Source organism: Hippichthys cyanospilos, chromosome 3, assembly GCF_059441005.1.
Source record: "Hippichthys cyanospilos isolate Australia breed blue-spotted pipefish chromosome 3, RoL_Hcya_1.0, whole genome shotgun sequence".
Taxonomy (NCBI): Eukaryota; Metazoa; Chordata; class Actinopteri; order Syngnathiformes; family Syngnathidae; genus Hippichthys; species Hippichthys cyanospilos.
The window spans coordinates 29,401,586-29,424,107 of NC_142371.1; the positions used below are offsets into that span (position 1 = coordinate 29,401,586).

The following is a 22,522-nucleotide window of genomic DNA, read 5'->3' on the forward strand; positions in this document are numbered from 1 at the left end:
TGCCCTGTTCCCAAATCCTTCCCTACCCCTCTAGCTAAAAGCGAAGGAAGGACAAAGAGTGAGTACGTCACTCACTTTGAACGCGCCCACCTGGACTCCCTGGGATTTTGGTTCCAGTGAAAACTGAGCTTACGTCAGACTGACTGAAGGTCGACGCCAGTTGTACGCTGTATCCCGCTCGGTGAGGCAGTGATGTCGTGGGACTGCGGTCTTAGGTACATGTTCTCCGTGTCCCCTTCGCTGCAGCCCGGCATTCTGCGTGATAAGGAGGAATTGTCCAGATTGGAGATGGTCCAGAGACTAGCTAAGGATGGATGCCGCTTCTTGCAGAATCATGGCAAGGGCCCAGAAAAAACAACTGAGGTAAGTTCGAAATTTTGGCAACTTGAATGTCTCTGAAATGTTACTTCCAATGACATATTCTGCATTTACAAAGTTGGTGCCTTGCCTGAGAAAAGTTGTTAAGTTGGTAAAGTACCAATACTCCCTGATATTATTACAGATTAGCTCACAAAACTCAGGTAACACTGAATAATATAATATAATATAATATAATATAATATAATATAATATAATATAATATAATATAATATAATATAATATAATATAATATAATGTAATATAATATAATATAATGTACCAAAACAGAATAGAATGCCTTTATCGTGGTGGGTGTATGACAAAAATGGGAATATATTCCCACCACACCATCACAAAACATTTAGTCATTAAAAAAGTTATTTTGCGAGGCAAGTCACCAGAAAACACAATATACATTACGGTTATGTCCAGAAATATTTAGACAGTGACATTTTTATTGTAAACACCACCATGATTGATTAAGCAAGGATTTTAATGCAAAAATAAAACATGGCATTAGGAACCCCTGATCAAAATACAGTTATTTTATGTAAATACAATCACTTGTGTTACAAATAAAATGAGAATTTTTACGAGGTTTTTTTTTTCACTTTACAAAGCTGAAGAAATGTCCATGCTGTCTAAATGTTTGGCTTCAACAAAAAGTACATTTTGTTGGGTTATGATATGGGTTATTAGCGTTGGTTTTCTTTACTCTGCAGTAGCTATGTGTCCCAAATATGACGAGGCATCATATTTGTCACACAGAGCTACTGAGTTTATCAAATCAAAATTTTCCCGTATAAAATAGTTCAAAAGCCATTAATCCATCCAGCCCTCAAACAACAACCACATTGTTTGCTACGTCTTTGTTTGAAAAAGTAAGGTGAAATTACTGTACCAACCATTGGTGTGTTGGCTGTGTACATTTAAGGGTTGTGACTTGTGAGCTTCTGGTTGTGAGTGTGTATGTTTTCCGGTTTTCCTTTCCTAACACGCCTGATTCAAATGATGAGCTTATTAGCAAGCACTGCAAGAGTTTGAAAATGATCCCAATCATTTGAATCTGGTGTGTTTGAGAGAGAAGTTTAAAAACATGCAGGATACCTGCCCTCAAGGACTGGAGTTTGACACCTGTGACTTAGGTTGATGTTGTGAACTTTTTTTTTTTTTCGCCTTTTCCATTACTAACAAAGCATTATCACATCATCCACCTTGTCTTCAATTATATCTTCAGGATTTTTTATTATGTCGTCTTGGTCAATTGAGGCCCTTTGCATGAACAACTGCTTAAAGGTAAATAAATCTCCCAATTAATATGTTCTAGCCCACCGTCACAGTCAAAACACAGTTTTAGATTGTTATTGTGCTTACGTCAGCAAAATCCACCCATTTTTAACCAACATCGGCGCCGACCATTTTGTCAGACTATGGGTGAAAATGACATTCAAGTTTCTCAGGGCTCAGGCAACAAGGGATTACGTAGCGAACGTGAGGGATTGGTCATTAGTTGAGCCCTGAGAAAGTGTGATGTCATTTGTAAGTGAGAGAAAGCAGAAAAATTGATGCTCTCTGGTTGATAACAGGTTGATTTTTCAATCATTTTCCACAAACAAAATATGAATAAGAATGTCCCGTTAAGATTAGTGGTATGAAGGACTAAAACTAACGTAATAAAAAAAATTGTTATTTATTTAAGTACCAGTATTTATATTTGGTTTTATTTTTACTATGTCCTGCATATTTCAGGGGCGTTTCAAAGAAAAAATTGCGTCAACTTGCCACTCAAACGAAACCTGGAGGTTTATATTGTATGAAAAAAAAGTCAGTGAATTTGTGTAAACTTGTGCAAAACTTAATTTTGACTTCCTCAATTTTCAACAGAGTTGCACAGTTTATTGATCAAAATAAGTTTGGAAAAGTTTAGAAATGATGATTTATCATCATCATGTGTTATGTCACAAAAACCTGACATTTGAACGGGGATGTTCTGTGCGGTCTAAACAAAAAGGCTGCTTTTTCATTTAACCGCCAACTCAAATTGTTTAGTTTCAAATCCATCCTGGTGGTTTAATAAGGTCAATATTATAAAAAGTTGATTGTTTTACTTCCAGTCTAGATGATTGTGTTGTCTTACTCAGTTAAATGTAATGAAAAAAAATTCTGTGAACACACCAGCCATAAGTGTACAGTCGGCAACATAGGAGTATTTAAGTATTTGCGGACAGATCGCATCATGTAGATTATTCCGCCTTACTTTTAAACTGAAAGCCTCTGATTGGTCAGAGGATGGCTGCTGACTGGGTGGTTACGCCAGCTTGACCGCGCAACAATGGCAGGAAATATTGACGCAAGCGGGCCGGACCACCACGCAGGGACATTATGTGGCTTCAGGGTGGAGTCGAGTGCGCTGGGTCCTCGACCTTTCGTCCAAACACTAAATCTCTTTATCTCTGTTGTTATTCAACAAGATGACATTTTTCCTGCACAATGCCTTTGTTAATCTGTGCAACATGCATAAAAGAAGCTATCCTCATACTGCCACTAAATACAGTAAGAGGAGAAAATAAAGTGCACCAATGTACTGTACATATATGTGCAGCGTGTTCATCATGTGTAATCCTAGCAAATCTGACATGGGAAATTTAGAGATTATCTAGTTGTCTTTCCAGATAATGCAGTATTTTACAACAATCTAATGATGATATGTGCATAGCAGCCATGTGACTCTTTTACATATCTAAATATGGGCATCTAAGAGCTTAGAGTTCCCAGCTGGTGAATGCATGACTATTTCGGTCCAATGTACTCCGTTATGCAATCAATTTCGATCTTGTTTAGTTTTACTTACCAGTGATTTACATCCATCATATTCCCTAACTCATATTCAACGTAATCTTGTTGGAAAAGGCTGCTCGAACCTCATGTTTAAATATTTTGCATAATGTGCACACTGGTGATATGATCAGAACATCAAGCCTAAGAAAAAACACTTCTGGAAGGAGCATTTGAGGATAACCAAGTCAGCTTTAAATAGTTCTTTGAAAACTAAGCTGGTGTTTGACTTACCGAGTACGGGATTTGGACCAAATGTGAGCCGCGTTAAGACTGATGTCTTCCGGCCATTTTTGAGTGTTTCATACCATGTATGCCAGCGTCATAGAGCAGAAATGGTCCCTCCAGCCAGCGGAATGCATCTGGAACACAAAGAGAGAGGATAAACTATTAAAAATCACATGGCTCTCAGGTCATGTTTACTCTTTTACAGGCTGAGCCCATTTTGGGAAGACTTCAGGACTCGAAGAGTGCTAGGGTCACATAATAAGGGCCCCAGCTTTCTATCCAATTACAAGCAATGGACTCCAGAGGCGGAGTGCTCTTTTGCTGAGGTAACCACAAGGCTCAGTCAGCGCGTACTAGTAGCGGCCACAGCATCAGAGTCAGATCAATAATTCATTGTGAGGAAAGGTTTGTTTGCATATTGACCGGAGCAATGATGACAAACTCACGAGTGATCCAAGTTGCTTTGCCATTTACGAGCAGAAGGAATGCCCTTTTGCTAAGATGCAAATAAGCAACACAAAACAGACTTTAATTGAAAAATGTTACAAATTGCTAAAGGTGTCTGAGCATACACTCATAAAATGTCCCTTCTTATATGCGCTTATTTTATGGGATACATTTTGTGTGTAGTAGTGACAGTAGATATTGTTATGCCGTGTTAATGACATGGTTATGACATGTCCGGAAACAACACATTTATTTGTCTCAATCATGGATATGCTTGAATAGCAGAAGAGACATGGATCAACAATCCCTATCAACCATCCCTAAGACTACATGGCAGAGTTAACCTCAATGAAACTACAGTATGAACAAGCAAGGTTGCAAAACCTGTATATTCCCATGTCAAAATGACCGTGAAAAAGCTTACTGATAAAACCAAAAGCAGACAGCTGCCACGACTAGGACATACTATGTTTGTATGTACACCATATTGTAACAAAGATAATGTGTCTTGAATCAACGCTTGAGAGCTTCTGTGCAAAAGGCAATTAGGGCAACAACAACAAAAAAATGGTGTCTGCACAGTTAATTGCATACACAGAGACAAGCCGCACTGACTGACGGGATGGATGTGCATGCACCATCCAGAGAAGTCCTCATTATGGCCAATATCTGTGATCTTCTTCAAACCTGCCATTGTCAAAATCGGAGTTAGTATGCAGTACATCAGTTTGCAGTGTACATTTACAAAGGATTGAGTCTGTTAGCATAACAATGTAAGAGGGTTTTGCCCAAAAAGGAATGCTCAAAAATAGGTGGTATTTTACTTAAGGTATTTAAGTCACTGTAAAAAAAAAGTCAATACTATACATATACTATATACAATGTGTATACTACATAGAAATACGACACAGCTAAGTTTTATTAACGACCCTGCCAAATTTGAACGCTCACAAATATTATCCAGTACATAAATCAAAATAACAAAACAAAAAAAAATCTCTGCTCTTAAGTACTGAATGTGGTTAGACCATGCCTTGACCAAAAGGCAAGTATGACTGCTACAACCAGGAATGAACTGCACTTTTTGTAGTAGTTTGAGCATTTGACAGCCAGGAGCAGAAAAATGCAAGTTATTGTTGTGAGTGTTCTTTTTTTTTTTTTTTTTTTTTCAAGACAGGCATAGTCGTGCCAGACGTAGTACTGCGTTCTGGTACAACACGATGGTATTTGCTGCTGTGCACATTATCTTTGCAAAAACACTAATTGGAAGGTTATTTGGAGGTATCGCCACTGTGCAAAACGAGGACTTGCTTGTCGCCATGAAAAAGGTTTAAAGATGGGACAGGGGTGACCTTTCTTGGTTTTAGATTTATATCATATTGGGTGACTCGGCATGACAAACCTGAATATGAAATCAAAAAGACAGGAAGGCGACAGCAGACAATGTTAATGCCGCACCACGGTAGACCCCGAAGGCACCAGTCGTAATTTAATAGAGCCGACATCAGGAATCAGTAATTAAAATATGTATGAGCCACTTATGTTAATCCTTGAATGGGCTCCTGCTGATACAGCCTGAATAATGATCAGTGGAAATTGGGCTTCATTTACAGTGCGGGCTTTGACAGAGCATTGTGATGGAAATCAGCGGTGATTTGTGTTAGTTGGAGAACATGCGGGGTGGGAACGGGGGAGCTGGGGGGCATCTCCTAGGCGATCATACAACCCCTCCCTCTCTCCATCTCTCACGTCCAGCCTGTCCAGAGTGACGAGGCAGTACGCGTGCAGGAGCCCGGCCGCAGCATTCTCCGGAGGATGGCGTCACAACCAGCGAGGGGAGGAGAGAAGCAGGGGGAGGAGGAGGAGGCAGTGAGAAACAGGAGGTAAAGCCACTCCACAAATCTCTGCCTTGCCTCTCTCACTAACGCTTTCGCCACTGCTCATTATTCTCTCTGGATTACTCTCACACATGCGTCCATCACATGTACTGCTCATGTAGGACTGTGTTAGATGGATCTAAGCAGCACGGAACTGTGAGATCTAGCCTTCCCAATCAAGTCATTTGAGGGGGCACTTTTTGGAGTATCCGTGGGTGGGGGCACAGGACTCTGGATGGCAGGGTAAAGGGGGCATGCAACAGTAACCACGGTAACATTGGCGGCGTGAGGGCAAGGATGAGCCTGCTGCGGGATGAGATGGTGCTGCTGCACGCTGCCTTGGTGGAACAGGAGGAGGATGAGGACGAAGACGAGGAAGGGTCCGAGGAGGGGACTGGCAGTGGCGGCGATGGTACCGGCCGGGTGGAGTCGTCCACTCTGCCCACATTTGACGTGCCCTACTTTCGCTACATCGATGACGAGGGCACGGAGGGCGAGGAGGAGTGGAGCAGCGGCCGCTCGCTGTCCTCCATGGACGATGACTCGTCCACTGACTCTGTGGTGTCTGACAGGTACACGGTGGTCTCCAGAACCCCAGGGAAAATCCTGGCTCACCTGCTGAATGACCTGAAGCTAGAGGAGAACCAGGCGTCCACACAGGGCAAAGACACAGGTCAGTGGCAAACCTTCCACAACTACACTGTTACTGTGGGGATTCTTCTTTTTGGAACACAACTGCTTGCGAGCGCTTTGGAATGATTTATTATTAACGTGGTCTGTGTTGCCATCGTTTGTGGGCATGAGTCTGGGAGACATACATTTTGGGTTTGAATCTCAACCCCAACTTTTGTAGGTTTCTTGTCCACGTTCCAAAAACATGCATATCATTATTGTAGCCCCACATTTACTGTAAAAATGCTACAAGATGGCAAAGCTCTACATGAATTTCGTGTGTTCACTTATACATAGTTCAGGACTGAGCCAAATCAAAATTGTTCCGTCTGGCAGGTCTTTGGTCTGAGCAAAAAAAAAAGACAGCAAAGTGAGATTTTCAGCAAATAATACATTGACACAAAAATCTGTGATGTGTAGATGAAAATATGAGGACTTTAAATTGTCTATAGTTGAGATTTTGAACGGTTTATATTTGCTTAGCTGGTCACAAATAAGCTGGGATACACCTGCTCACAAATGGATGCCATCATCGTTAAACATTTTATTTCTTTTCATTGAAGGCAATCATTTCCCAAATTGGCAGTTTTGCTCTATTTAAAAGCTTTTTTTTCTATTTATACACCAGACAGGCATAGCTGTAGAAGGCAAACACACTCTGTCATCAAATGCACTCACTTCTTCTTGTGGCAGCAGGTGCACTACGTAATAACAATGTGACACTGTTGCCAAGGCAGAAGAAACCGTCTGTTGCTAAAGCTTGGAAGAGAAATGAAAATGCAACCAGCAGAGACAAGAAAGGGGGATACTTCTAGAAAAAGGGTGAGAGAGAGTGAAAGTGAGAGTGAGCGAGGGAGGAAGAGAGGACAGAGTAATATTTACACACTTTATTTTCCTTGTAAGTGTTTGTGGTCACATTTACCACATGTAAACGATCTGTCATTGGGATGGAAGCAGTTGAAGCACCTCTACGATGATCATTTCTCATTCTGATGAGGAAATGAATGAGATTGATCTCAGTTTGTCACGAGGGGGAGTTGTTCGGTGACAGTCGGTGTTGCGATTGTCAACACAGTGTGTAAACATTAACATTCGATAGAAAAACAGCACCAGACAATGTACAGTACATGTATTGACATGTGAGACACCTACCTAAGTTCACTGTCTTGTTGAGTAATCATTCAGGATGAGTTTGCTGTGAGTGTGATGAACCTCGCTGCAGCAAGTGTGTGTGTGTGTGTGGGGGGGTCTTAAGGTCAAACACTCACACACATCTTAAGAGAAAAAGCAATGAGCCAGCCACTAACTAATCTCTAACAAATTGTCTGATTGAAATCATGCATGCTATAGAATGTTCCTCTTAAAGATGATGGAGGAAACATATGGAGCATGTAATTTGCTTCTAAAAGCACCACAGGAGCAAATGAGGCAAATAAAGTCACCTCAATCATCCACTTTCTTTAGCACTTATACTGTGTTAAATTTGACACATGTCAAAATTCTTGCACCCTGTAGTGCAGGAAATGTTTATCTGTCCATCAAGTTGCCTCAAATTTAATTGTCAGACTGTAAGATGTCAAAACAGACACACTTGTAGCAAGATTCCGCCTCCTTCTGAATTCATTGTATGAGACAAAGAGGCTCATTTATTTAGCTCTGATGTAGCCTGTCAAAACAAGGCTAATCACGGAGGAACTGTGAAACACATTGAATTGATCCCCTGCCAGCAGTACAAGAGACCACTATTTGAATAGCATTACTGTTATTAAACCACAATATTAATTTATGGTACATTTTAGACACGTGTTGCAAGTTTTAAAATTCATGTTGAAACATATTTTGTATGAATGAAAAGAAAAAATCCCAAGCATTTGTCACATAAAGAATATGTCAGCTACAGTCAATATGTGACATGCTTAAATTGAAGGCTGTGATAATCAATTTCATGAGATTAATGGAAAAGATTTTTAGCCTGATTGATTCCATGAAAGATTGAAACAGCAGATGAGTGAATCTGTGAGGATTTTTCACTGAAAGGACATTTGTTAAGGTTTGGCTCCAAGCTTAACGTTGGGGTATATAATAAATGTGGAATACAAATTGTCGCTGTCAGGGAAAAACTGAGTATGTCTAAATAGGGCCAATTTCATTTTGTCTACACACTGTTTGTTATTTGGGGGGGATTAATGGCCAATTCAAAGTGCTAAAAATGGTTTGCAAATCTGTTAACACCCTTGAACACGCAACCATCTAAGAAGTGTTGCAAATAGTGATGAGGCCTCATGAAGCATCGAGTGGCATTTTCCCCATCTGTATTGATACTGTGTCTCGCTGTGCAAACACCTGCTTAAACATGACTGGAGCCAACCCAATGGAAAGACTATGATACATTTGATCAGAACTGCTTTATTTTTTTATTTTTCAAATCAATCATTGTAATATTTAGTTGCCCGAAAGCCATGGAGGTCAATTTGCATTCAGATTAATGTGTACAGGCTACTTGATTTCGTTATTACATAAGCCACTGTATAAATTAACACTAGATAAATTAACATAGTTGTTTGCAGTTGTGAAGTAAGGCTCTTAATAAGGTTGGGCTTTGGAATAAATGCTGCTTTGTTGTAAATCTGCTGCGTTTTAAATGAATGATGTCATAACAAATTAGCATTTTCTATGTATTAAATTAATGATTTAGCATGATGTTGTGGTGATTTTGTGAACATGTTAGTAACCAACTCAAAGTGTGTTTAGTATCTCAATCATGATGGTTTCAGTTTTTTTCCCTGAAAAGTGGTCATTTTGGAAATGTGAGGTGATTTCCGCCAGACATACCGGTACATTCGATAAGTTTGACAAATATGAAGTAAATGTTTGCTCATTAAATCATCTTTTTTAATGCCAGCCATAAAAAAGAACCTAATCTATTTTTTTCCCAAATATTTTCTCCACCCATTCCTACAAAACAAACAAAATATTTAGTTGAATATAATTGACATTGATGGCACTCAATGGTAGCTTTTCCCTTGATGTCCTTTTATGTGAACGGCACTTGTTGTTACTGCGTGTATAAAATGATGATAGCGTGCCATTTTTGAAGAGGGTAAGAGAAAATCCTTGACAAGGATATATTTAATCAATACTTCGTAACATATAAGCATGGACAACCTTGAGCAAAACAAAACGTGAGGACACGCTAGAAGTGCATTAGAATGATGGCTTAGCACGATCAGTCCGACTCCCTCATGGTTTGCAACGAGTCAAACTACACTTTACCGTGAATGTCTTATCGGCACATTTGTAGGCCGAGATCGTTATTTTGTGTTGAAGATAAAGCCGTGTTCCGGCTTGTTTGGACTTGCATAGCTAAATAGAACTGGGGAATCCTCACTGGGCTGGTGGAAATCATGATCACAAGCTCAAGGGACTTTTCCTCACTGAAATGTGTCTTATGCTGCTCTCCTTTGAAATGACTCCGTTTCATAAATGAGTCATGCTGGCAGAACATAGTTTCAATGGTCCAGTTGCACTGAAAAGGTTCTAATGATGTGTCTCTGTCTGCAGACACACTTTTGGATGACTTTCTGCTGACATACCCCGTGTTTATGTCAACCGGTGATTTATGCCAAGCTCTTCTGGGACAATATCCTTCAATAGCCACAAATGTTAACATGCTCCCTAGCTAACAAATCTTAAATCGGAACTGCATCACACTTGAAGCCTTAACTTGTTGTTACTTATTGCTGCAAGCGTTGCAGAGTGAAAGAGGATGCTAAGGAGGCCCAGGAAAGGAAACAGAAAGTGGCATACCTGGTGTCACAGTGGATGCATCTGTGCAGGGACATCCTGAGAGATGACGCGCAAGTCAAAGCGTTCATGAAGGTAGAGGACAAATGGCTGACAGAGAAAGAGGGGAAAAAGCAGCACCTGCGGTTGTAAATGAGAAGAAATGAAAACTGACTTTCCTTGCAGACTTTGTACCACTACATGCTGGACGACCTTTACGAGCATCCTGCCTTGCAGAGGGAAGTAATGGAGCTGCAGAAGCTCTACCAGCTGCATCAGAGGCAGTGAGTAACGTGATCACGTGGCACCAATTACAAACAAATGTATAAACAATATTACGATGACTTGGTGAGGCAAGTTCAAATATGAAGTCCCGCGGAACGGTTTCTGCACTGGAAGGAGTGTACACCACACAAAGAAAAAGCTTCTTCTTCTCTCATCAATGCATCCTTTCAGAGGCTGCAGAGGAAATGTAATTCGGGGCTTTTGTGCATGGAAATATGAAAGTCAGGGTGCTCTTCATGCTGAGCCTCCATAAATTCAGGGAATAAAACAAAGACGAGCTGTGAGATGAATGACAGGTTCATGCACTTTGACGAGAAGGAAGAACCTGCACACACTAAACTGTCACCTGATGGAAAACACTAACCCTACACAGTTAATAAATTCTTTAAAAGTCAAGTGCAAGCATTAAATTGAAGACACTATGCCAAAGTCATTCGACATTTTTTTTTTTCGTGATGAAGCTTTGTGATGTTACCCCATTAGGCGAGGAATGCCCCAGGATGTACAGCGCAGGAAGTTACTGAAGCGAGACTGAAATTTTAATCGGCACAATTTGGCACATTTTCTGTCCTTGTGTGATAACGAGTGAGCTCATCTTCAATGGAAGCAGCAGATCATTGCAACGTCTCATTTCTCTGCATGAAAATGTGCAAGGAAGAAGGTGCGCGTTCATCTAATTATTCTGAGCTGTTCAAAGAAACAGATTTACATGTACATGCATGCAGACACATACACACACAAATGACATGAATACACAGTGTGTGTTTTACATTGCCAACGCACAGCGAGCCAAAGCACATACTATATTTTTATATTTTGAAAATTGCATGGCACACCACTAAACAAAAATGTCACAAACAGTCCCAAATAACACATATAACTACACTATTGTCCCTCTGAACTCACTAAAGTCTGCAATCTGATCTAAAAGCTATTTCTTCTTTGAGGGAATGGTAAAAGGTGGATACACAAGTGAATTACCGGTATTAAGAAATGTGTTTTTTTTTAATGACACTTTTGAATTTTGACTCTTCTGCAATATTTTTTCCAATACTTTGATCTTTACATAAAAGGTGTTTCACGTCAAAGGGAAAGCATTGAAAAAAGACACTCTGGAGCTGGAAATTCACCCAGATGGTGACAACATATCAAAGTTGGCTAAAATACTGCGAGAACAATGTCGAAGAAAATGACCCCAACATGGTCACAATACTGCACAAGGGTTAATTCCGTTTAACTACTTCATTAAAATGGCTTTTCATGAAGACCACTTCTAATGGGCTAATAAATTCTACCTGGTGTCGGTTTATTTCTAGCATTTTTACTAGTGGTTCCCTCAAAAAAAAATGAATGACAGAGTGATTTTTGAAGAAAACTATACCATCGAGCACAACTGGAGTCAACTCACTCATCTTGGAACAGGCATGGGCAATTCATTTCATATTATATAATTTCATATAATTTTCATATATATATATATATATATATATATATATATATATATATATATATATATATATATATATATATATATATATATATATATATATATGTTGTTTTTGCTTTGTTTTTTTTAATTGGTCAGTCCACATGGATTGCTGCTATTTACATGAATTAATGATCATTCTAAAGTGTTGAAAATGGCTCCTTCTCTTTGATGCAAAGATATTAGTGGTCGAAAAAAACATGCCGTTTTTGAGGTCTCCTGTAAATTGCCTATTTTGGAGGGACAAGGTTTTGGCCCAACAACAGTGACATATCAAACGCCACAATATTTTTTGTGGAAATTGGTTTAGTAATTGCCAAATCCTGCTCAGTATCAAACAAACATGACCTCTTTGGTGAAGGTAACAATTCCCCAGCTGACAAACACTTGGCCATGCGTGACTGCACCTCCTATTCCCTTGGACCACAGCATCCAATCAGAGTCTCCCTGGGGAGTTTTTGTCCTGCTGCCCATTAGGATCCAGTGCAAATGACCCTGCCTGATGATGGGAGTGCTGTTGTTTTCTGCCACTGGTTCATTCCTGCTCACCTTCAAAAAGGAAGCCCCACCACCACAACCAGTACATTTTAAGTGGGTGGTGCTAAATGACATATTCTACCATTTATGGGCTTTTTACAATGAAGCCCATTGGGAGGACAAGATTGGCTGCTTTGTGCTGCATAATGCAGACTGAGCCAATCTAGCTTTTCTGCAAAAGAAAGCATGTCATGTGCTCCTCGGAGCTAACTAACTTAACCGCATTACTTCTCTCAAAGCCTTTTCATGAGGCTGCCTTATGAGTCACAGCACAGCACGCAGAAATATATAGTATTTTCATGAGGCCGGAATGGCTGCTGCCCGGCCCTCGGTAGACTTTGCCCCGAAAGGCCTATTGTGATGTAAAGATCTGCTATACAGGTATACACTGGCCTATCAATCATAGCCATTCATAAGGCTGAACTATGGAAAGCAGAGTGAATGTATAAAAAGGTCGAGGGAAAAAAAAATCCACCAAGGATCTGCTCTTCACCTTCTTGACATTGACTTGAAATAATGAAGTGACCCCATACACACATACACTTTGATTAGATGGTGTGGGGGGAAATACGTATGCAAATCAACAAAGAAAAAAGCACAAGAACCGCTTCAGCTAACTAAATAATGAAAAATGTTTGGGGCTGTGTTAGTGCTTAGTTGTTTAATTTATTCTTTTTTTCCAGCACGGTGGAGGAATATTCTCCTCAACGAAAGGTAAGTATCGAGGCTATAATATTATTAAAGTAAACACGTCATTGGCTATAAACTGTACATGCTGGTTCATATTTCCCCAGACTTCTTACATGGCTCTCAATGTTCCTTCTTCCAGAGTAAAGCACTTTTCCACCAACTAAGCCTGAAAGAGAACGGGGTCCTGTCCAGGTCCACACACAGACAGGCCAAGGAAGGTAAAAAGACACACACATTGACGCCATTGGATGTCCCCTAAAACTGATCTGATGAGGCATTATCCTCAGCAGCAGCAAAAGCGCAATGGGAATCCCGCCGAGGATTGAATGTGTCACTTTGGCATGCACATTCCTGAGTTATGATAAGGCTGTGAAAAATACAATGCAAACACAGGTTGCAACAGCATGTTGTGCTTTCGGGAAGCCTCTCAAGGGAAGTGCTAATTTTGTGATCATGACAACTGCAGTGTTTAAACACTAGAAAACACAGAACTGTGTGAAGACACAGAAAGTGAGTAAGATTGAAACTGGCAGAGCATTGACAAGAACAAAGCCAGTACAAGATTATGGCATTCAGTGTGTGTGTGTGTGTGTGTGCGTGTGTGCGTGTGTGTGTATATATATATATATATATATATATATATATATATTATATATATATATATATATATATATATATATATATATATATATATATATATATATATATATATATAGTATATATGCATAGATAGATAGATCATGCGCACACATATGCACGTACACGGGCTTTTTTCAGAGCATTTAAACATTAATAAACCCGCATCAGCAAATAAAACTTATCATTATACGTGCCAGAACTTAGAAAGTTCATAACAACTTTATTATTATTTGTTCACGAAGTTTAATGAAGTCCACCAAGAGCATGCAAGCTTTAACAAGATTGTCCGCTAAATTACAAATAGCAAATTAATATAAGTGTCACGTCTGTACAGGGTGAGTTCAGATGGAAAGAGGAAGGAACGGGACCCAAAAAATGCAGCAAAACTGAGAAATAAAATGAAAAAAAAATACATATATATATATATATATATATATATATATATATATATATATATATATATATATATATATATGACTTGTTTTATGTAATGACCTTATTTTAAAGGAAAATGTATGCCAACTGTGGCAAGGAAAATGCAATCCTTAGATTTTGTTTGTTAGCTCATTGATTCTCACACACTTGACAGCAAGCAACACATAAAAGATATTTTAGCATTTCCACTGTAGACACAGATGTTTGAAAACAGTTATAACAGATATATGGTCATTTGCATAAGTTATATGATACATATGCAATATATACCTTAATGCACTACATTGGATTTTCAAAAAGTTACAGCCTCTGTATGCACTTTTAACATTTAAGGTATTTTCTTAACAGCACTAACCTATGGGTACGCTTTGAAAATAGGTTTGTTTGACTGTTCAAAGTTTCCTTGATAATATTTTGCATTGACAAAGAGCACTCCATGTTTGCAGTACCATGCCACGTGTACATCACGATGGACTCCTACCTGAGCAAAAGGGTCCACCCAGGTGTTGTGGCTCAGGAGTTGCTACAGGCAGTGGCAGAGAAGATGGGGGTGTCCCAGGGTGAACTGGTGCTAGTGGCCGTCCCTTATCCTGGAGGTAAACTACGTCAAACAAGATGATTAACATGATGTACAATCAAGAACAATAAAGAAGTGACTGGTTACTTCTCCTAACACAGTGTACCATACAAACTTTATTACTACTAAAATATACAATTATTTGACCATAACCCTCTTGAAAAGTAAAAGTTAATGCTCTTTACATCCTTAACCTTTAATGTCTGCTATTTATTGGGCCCATGCATGAGGTGCCCCATTTAAAAGGGAGACACGTTTTATAGGCGATCAATAAACAGTTAACTCGGTGTCTGTCTTCCTTCCAAATGGAGTCCAATCTTTCGTACACTGCTTGACAGCTCTTGCCAGATGTACCCCACTGATGCATTTCCTTTCCTGTAGGCAGACTCCTCCTGCAGCCTCATGACACACTTTTCTCCCCTTCTCTGGAGCCAGTGGGAAGGCTGCATGTTTGCAGAAAGGACCTGGGTGAAGTACTGGTGGGGAGAACACAGAACACATCAGTATCCACAATACATAACGTGGACGCAACTACACCAATATAACGTTTCTTTTTCTTTTTTTGTTTCCCAGAACCCCTTCAGAGAAAACTCAAAACTGCAACAGAGGACTGCTCATATGCTTAGTTTAAACACATGGGATGTTGCTGTTGCTTTCAGCAACATTGACTGGATCATATTTGACTCCATTCATGAGGTTTGTACCGGAACCTGGTTTTAATTTTCCAAAGCTATCGATTGTCTCAGAAATTTCTCTATGTCTAGAACAGGGGTCGGCAACCCGACGTTCCAGAGCCGCATTCAGCTCTTTAGCGATGCTCTAGTGTCTCCCTGGAGCTTTTTCCAAAAATGTATGCAGAAAAAGATGGATTGGGTTTTGTTTTAACATGGTTTATAAATATGACACAAATATTCATTTTATATCATGTTTTCCGATGCCGGAAAATGTAGAATGAATATTACATTTCAACATTTCTGTCAACTAAGATTTGCGTCATAGCCTGCGACATACATTTTTTTTCAGCTCGGCTGTATTGCAAAAAGCATTAAATGCCCTTCAGTTCCGAGCATTGCCGAGGTTGACAGCGGATATTCCGGTCTCCTGCTACACAATACAGTGCGATGATTGTCCAGGGGTGAAGTTATGTATCATTTTATTGCTTGTTTAGAATGATCACATAAAACATACCTGAAAAGCAAAGACGTGAACTACCCGCAAGTGGAAGACAAGGAGCGGCTGAAAAACTGCACTTTATGGTCAATATGACAAATGACCTGACCATGCTGAATAAAAGTCTCCAAGACTGGGCAAACACTGCACTCACTGCAAATGCTAGAAGCTGTTTTGTCATTCAAGTTGATTGTATTATTCAGAGATGTACAGTGAGGCAAGCTCTTCACAGGGAGAGTTCAAAAAAGCCCTTCACTATCATACACTCAATGGGGATTATTTACAAGGTGCAGTTCGTTGATATGCAAAATGCATTTGGGAGCAAGTTCCAAAAGGGAAAAATGAAGGGAAAATAAACATTCAATCACGAAGGCTCATTATTGTAGCACACTTAGTCCTTTTGATAGTAGGCTATCATAGCTAATATAGACACTTACGCATGTGTTGCATTCATTATAAGGCTTATAAGAGGCTTATTATTCATGAACCCTGGGACTGTTTTTGCAGCAAGAGCTGATCTACTTCATCTTCAGGCGTCATACAAGTGGAAACCACGCGGCGGCGCTAGAGTTGCTACTTCAGCGTTTCAATGAGATCCAATTGTGGGTGATGACTGAAGTGCTTGTGTGCACGGCGCTCTGCCAAAGAGTACAGCTCATCAAGAAGTTCATCAAGATAGCTGCTCAGTAAGCATTCATCTAATCATTGTATTTCCCAAAGTAAGTAAGTAATGCTCATAAATGCCCCAATTAATCAATGGGTGTGTCACACACCTAAATAAACACTGTTCCTCAAATAGACACCTCCTCAACCCCACAAAAGCCACTACTTGGCGGTAATCACTCAATATAACTAAGCCCACCAAGTGGTGCATGCAGTCTTGCAACCTGGCGTTTACTCTAATTAAAAGAGCAATCAAGGCGCATTCAGGAATTAAAGATGGTGAACTTTTCTACACTGTCAAAAAAAGACTCAAGCAAACAAGAGATCTGAACGCAGACATGAAGAGAAAGCGTCTCATTTGGAGTGGGAACAAATAAAGCTGGAAGCGAAAATGGTGTATTGGACATACTAAAGTGTCCTTAAGTGTGATTGGGTGCATGAATACTTGTTCATCCCTGTGTGCCCTGCAATTGCCTGACAACCAGTTAAGGGTGCCGGCCGCCTACTGCCCATAGTCGGCTGAGATAGGCACCAGCAGATCTGTGACCCTAATGAGGACAAGCAGCTCTGGAAAATGGATTGACGATTTTTAATCAGCTTATGAACATAACATTATTAAAATATATCATTTTTAATAGTGGCGTTGATAATTCGTTCATGCAAAGTGTGTAACTCCAATGGCACTCTATGCAGTTAATTACATGTGGTCACGTGGGAAAGCTCAGTATTGGACTGCTGCTGGCATATTTGTGGGGTTGCTCCCCTCTAGCGTTTAAAGAACAAAACTGCATGACCTTGTCTGCTGTGTCAACTTCACTGCATGTGATTTGACAGCTGCAAAGAACAGAGGAACCTCCACTGTTTCTTTGCCATTATAATGGGCCTGAACACTGCTGCTGTCAGCCGCCTCAGTCAGACGTGGGAGGTAACACTCACTAATTATTTTATTGATATCATCTGCATTATTTTGCCCTCTCCCTTAAAATTTCACAGTACAACGCGATGTACTTATTTCTGCAGAAAGTTCCCGGAAAATTCAAAAAGCTGTTTTCTGAGCTGGAGAGCATCACAGTGAGTTAAAAGTTTTCACTGAAATTAATGTATCCTGTACACAGATGTAAACTCATTGAAAAAGAATATTGCAGGAAAGTTTATGCTAGTATAATACTAATGATATAATATACAGATACAGATACAGATAACACCTTGAAAAGAACTTTGCAGATGACCAACCTCAACCTATTTTATAATAAATTGTGATGGTTTCTGCAATATTCAAATTTCTTGAGAGGGTGAATTTGATGTTTTTGTCAGTCACAAAAGGTAACCCTTTAAATGATAACATGACCATATGATATACAATACTGTGTAAAAAATTGTACTTTTTCATCTTAACTACTAAAATTAGGTTGACTGAGATGCACCATACATGGTAATAAATTCCTTGATAGTGCTCCACTGACTATAGGATGAAACAAATAGGGCTTCTTCAGCAGTGCCAATGCTCCTGCATATTGCACACGCTTTAGCTTCACACACTTGTTTTGAAATTGTCTTCACAGGATCCCTCGCTGAACCATAAGGCCTATAGGGACATTTTCAAGAAGATGAAGGCGCCAAAGATCCCCTTTCTTCCTCTGCTACTTAAAGGTAACAAGCAAGAGGATCAAGATGCAGGCACCTGGAATATGTAGCTCAAAACTAAAAATGTACTGAATCTCTCTTTCTTTTAGATATTACATTCATTCATGAAGGCAACAAGACATTTCATGATAATCTGGTGAACTTTGAAAAGCTGGTAAGTCATGCAAAACACGATTAGACGCTGGGTTTCAAATCACATTGATTACTGATACACTTGTCACTCCTCTCCACCAGCACATGATAGCAGACACGGTCCGCCTTATCAGACAGTGTCAGAAGGATCATTTGGGTCAGTATTCATAGTTTGTGCTAACCAGTTGCAAAGAGATGAGACAACGAATACCGCTGCTTTCCCTTCTCAACAGCATTGTGATTAATATTGCATTTGTGCTCCACTGTTTTCTGAGTTTGGTCTTGTGATTTTCACAAGCAAGGCTGTGATTGGTCGTCACCCGGGATAATCAATTTATGCAAATTTCAGTCGACAGGAAGAGATAACATAGTCGCCACCAGCGATAGATGCAAAACGGTTTTTGTTGTTTAATTCATATTCCAAAATGCAATATAATTCACAATGCCACGTGTGTACTACCGGGGTTGCATGCAATAGCCTACACCGCAAATACAATATTTTCCTTGATTTTACCTTCGACCCAACAGGTGGCACGAGCCCAAAGAGCAGCGCAGATGTCCGCGCTTACGTGGACAGCCTTCATATCATCGACAATCAGCAAACTCTGTTTGAATTGTCACACAGGCTTGAGCCACGGACGTAAAATGAAAGACGTGTTACTTCCTGTAGCCTTTTTCTCAGAACTCAGGAATATATCATCAATCCCAGGTCACTTTGTTGGACCACCACCAGAGGGAGCTAGTCAATCAGGAAATACAAATCTGACACAGGTGGGAAAAAAAGGAAATGGAATCATCACTGTTGTCTTTTTGTAAAGGTTCTCCAGTGTTATCTATGAAGACATAACATAAAATGATGTTGTTTCTCAGCATTTTTACATGCAACTTGCTGCCTGTGCGGCACATAGTGGGCCGGGCCTAAATTGTTGCTGTTACCCTCATGTCAGCCAGGTAGCAGCATTTTGCTCATGGGTCTTATATTATCCCAGTTTGATTCATCTGTGGAGGTTTTGGCTACTGTCTCCCGGGAGTCCCAGCCACGACAACATTAGATAAATCTCATGGCACAAAACGGAACAAAACATGTCAGACAAACCATATATATTGGAATAATGGTTGTCTCTAAATAGAAACAAGTTTACTTAGTGTAGAATCTAGTTCTGCTAAATTGAACGAATCTATTAATATCCTGAGAATGTAAATGGTTGATATACAGGATAATTGGCCATTTTGCCTTCTAGAGGAAGAGCATTTCATTGTCATCTGGCACTATATGTTGCAGACATACCTGATATATATTATTTCTTCTTTTTGAAACAATTAAGTAAAATTGGACTATGTCCTGGTAATCTCTCACAGTACACTAAATTGGCACACTAGTTTAGCCTACAAGCGGCTGAGAGGTATCGCGAACTTTTTGGATTACCCATAATTCACTGCCAGGGCCCATGCTCATAAGATAATGCCGCGATTAAAACCTCACTTGTTATTGATTGGCAAAGCAAGTTTGTTGTGCCTTTTGGGAGGGAGAGGGGGGTTCGGTGGAAACTTTTTTTCTTTTTCCGAGTCTGGAGAATTATGACAAATCAGGGATTTTAATTCAAGAGGAAAAATGATGGATGAAGATGATGAAAAGAATCTTGTCCCGGGTACAACTGAATATGACCGCTCTTTGTTCTATTTTACTGCCGTTATTTTTTCATCTCGTAAGACTAATCTGCAAGTAAATATTAACACCAGGGTTTGTATAACAAGGTAGCATTACCTACCAATATGGCTGGCCACATGGGATTGTGGGATGTAATTCTATTTTTAGCACAAAGGTTGGAACCCTCTTTCAACAAGAAGATGCTTCCTTACAAAGCGATGCAACAGCTCATTTTTCAATTAGCTCCTTAAAAATGTCTATTCAGCTGACAGCCAGACCACTATTAATTGTTAAGATGGCAGAGTTCCGATGACAACCACAAACTTAAATTTAGCCAAAGAGTATTTTGGTAAAGATGTATTTTGCTCTGTGTTATTAAGAACAATATATACTGTTGTATTTGATGGTGAACTGCAGTCTTTACTACAGTGGTACCTCTATTTACAAAATTAATTTGTTCCGAAAGTAATTTTCTAACGTGAATCTTTCATAAATAGAATCGCTTTTACATATAAATAGCCTAATCCATTCCAAGATCCCCAAAATGCTCCTAAATCCTATGAATGAAAAATATGGTTAAATTATTAAAAATGCATCAAAACTGTAACAAATACATTAGTGCACAATAATTAAAATAAAGCATGTAAAGAATAATTTAAAAAAAAACGCTCTAAACCCTTTAAATTAATCATATTAATTGTAGCAGTATGAATGCAGTTCACTTGTTTGCCTTGAGATGGTGCTGGTGTGAAGAGTGCAGAGAGAGAGCAAGAGAGAAAGCCTTTTTAGTTTAATTTCTACATTTTCATTTTACATTTCCAGTGATCCAGTAATCATTATTAAGGCCACAGGAGCAATATTTATTTTTTTAATTATTTTGAGTATGTAAGTTTACCTAAATGTAGTTAGGGATTATGAGAAGTCCTATCCTGTGTGATGTCATTGCTAATGTGCTAACGACGTGATAGCAATGCTCACGTCAGATGTGACAGCCCAAAGTGGTATGTTACATTTTGTTTTTATGTGAATATGAACACTGTTAGCTTTACCTAATGTCATTTTTATGTTTATTAGTTCAGCGATTTAAATTGTTGGTGAGAGCTGTGGAGGAAAGGAGTAAAACTGAAAAGTGGAAGACCACAGTAATCATCGGCGCAAAAGACTAGTGTCTCGTTTGTGGGCAGAAGTGATAAAAAAAAAAAAAAAAGCATCACAAACCGTAGCAAATACAGTAGCCATCATGAGTTGTGATAAAATGACATTACGGTCTTGCTGGAGTGAGCGCTAGTGTCTCGTGTTTCATATGCCAACAATGTTGCTTCTTGAATCTTGAATTTTCTCTCATTACTAGAGACAATATTTTCCCGCCGGGGCATTTCGCAACCTGAATTTTTCGTAAGAGGAGGCATTCGTAAGTAGGGGTACCACTGTACATGAGTAGAGTCCAAGTCCTAATGGCAAGTTACAAATCATGTTCAAAGTTAGTAGTGTTTATGATGTGAAATGTGTGGTTAAGTAAGAATTAACAATTTAAAGTATTAGTGCAGAATGGTAACGTGAACATGTGCGGGTGAAAAGTCAAGTATATTGGCAACCTTTTTTCAAAGAAAAAAAAACATTCATATAAATGCTGTGGACAATCAGAATAATTAAGCAGCAAATTCACTCATCTTGTCTATGTTATGCTCAAAACTCTTTCCTTCAGACTGGTAAGACGTTGTAATACAGTATTTGTCTATAGAGTTCCACAAAGCCCACAGCAAACTTCAACCATCTCATCTTGTTTACAGGGATAGTGTTGTGTTACGTTGTAGAGATGAGTTGGGGAAAATGTTAACTTTCCCTTTAGGCAAAATGTGAAGTAAAATACTGCAGCACTTTCAGGAGGTTCTGTGTACCTTTTTAGTGAGAAGTCATGACAGAAAAAGACGTTTCCTAACTTAAATTGTTGCTGCTGCCCTAAATAAATCTTTGAGTTTGGATTCAGTAGAATGCCATTTATTTGTAATCTTACGTCATGATTGTTAAACAATGCATATTTTTTGTAAATGTACTTTATTCATAAAAAATGTTTTTGCATATCCTATTTATTTGTTTCTGAATAATTTATTTTGATTGCCTCAATTTATTCTGTTAGATTTTCTTGTGCAGTTTTGACTGTTCTGTTTGACATGAAAAACCAGGGCCATTGACCCATTGTGCGCCCAATAAAATATTTTTTCTTAAAAACAACCTGATTACTATAAAATGTAGTACATGTATTTACATTGTATTAGGGTAAATGTTGCCACTTAGAGAGCTTTATTCATTGAGCTCATTGTCTTTGTATTTTTAATAATACTGGCATAAATTCCTACAAACACTCTTTACAGCAATGAAAAAAAAAACCTCACGCCACTGATGCCCTTTCGTCA

The 22,522-nt window shown here is 39.2% G+C and overlaps 1 protein-coding gene across 2 annotated transcripts; it reads left to right on the top strand.

The window, feature by feature from the left end:
* The first annotated feature begins 133 nt into the window (after positions 1 to 133).
* Positions 134 to 22,194, top strand: LOC148426761 (rap guanine nucleotide exchange factor 5-like). 2 transcript variants are annotated; one of them, XM_088409827.1, is made up of 18 exons: positions 134 to 363; positions 5,626 to 5,753; positions 6,320 to 6,420; positions 9,981 to 10,059; positions 10,154 to 10,298; positions 10,389 to 10,486; positions 13,194 to 13,224; positions 13,340 to 13,418; positions 14,721 to 14,870; positions 15,233 to 15,330; positions 15,425 to 15,547; positions 16,529 to 16,707; positions 17,519 to 17,609; positions 17,705 to 17,755; positions 18,247 to 18,334; positions 18,418 to 18,482; positions 18,563 to 18,617; positions 18,989 to 22,194. In XM_088409827.1, exons 1-18 carry the CDS (start codon positions 193 to 195, stop codon positions 19,102 to 19,104), a joined length of 1,848 nt encoding a protein of 615 aa, XP_088265953.1. In that variant the 5' UTR covers positions 134 to 192; the 3' UTR covers positions 19,105 to 22,194. The 2 variants fall into 2 exon arrangements, with proteins under 2 accessions (XP_088265953.1, XP_088265954.1); XM_088409828.1 differs by having other exon boundaries at positions 156 to 363; positions 15,233 to 15,324.
* The last annotated feature ends 328 nt before the right edge of the window (positions 22,195 to 22,522 follow it).

Coding starts and splice junctions, on each gene's coding strand:
- LOC148426761 (XM_088409827.1), top strand. CDS start 193: ATGTCGTGGGACTGCGGTCTTAGGTACATGTTCTCCGTGTCCCCTTCG. Junction 14,871..15,232: donor GGCCGTCCCTTATCCTGGAG/GTAAACTACGTC, acceptor CCTTTCCTGTAG/GCAGACTCCTCCTGCAGCCT. Junction 17,610..17,704: donor GCCTCAGTCAGACGTGGGAG/GTAACACTCACT, acceptor TTATTTCTGCAG/AAAGTTCCCGGAAAATTCAA.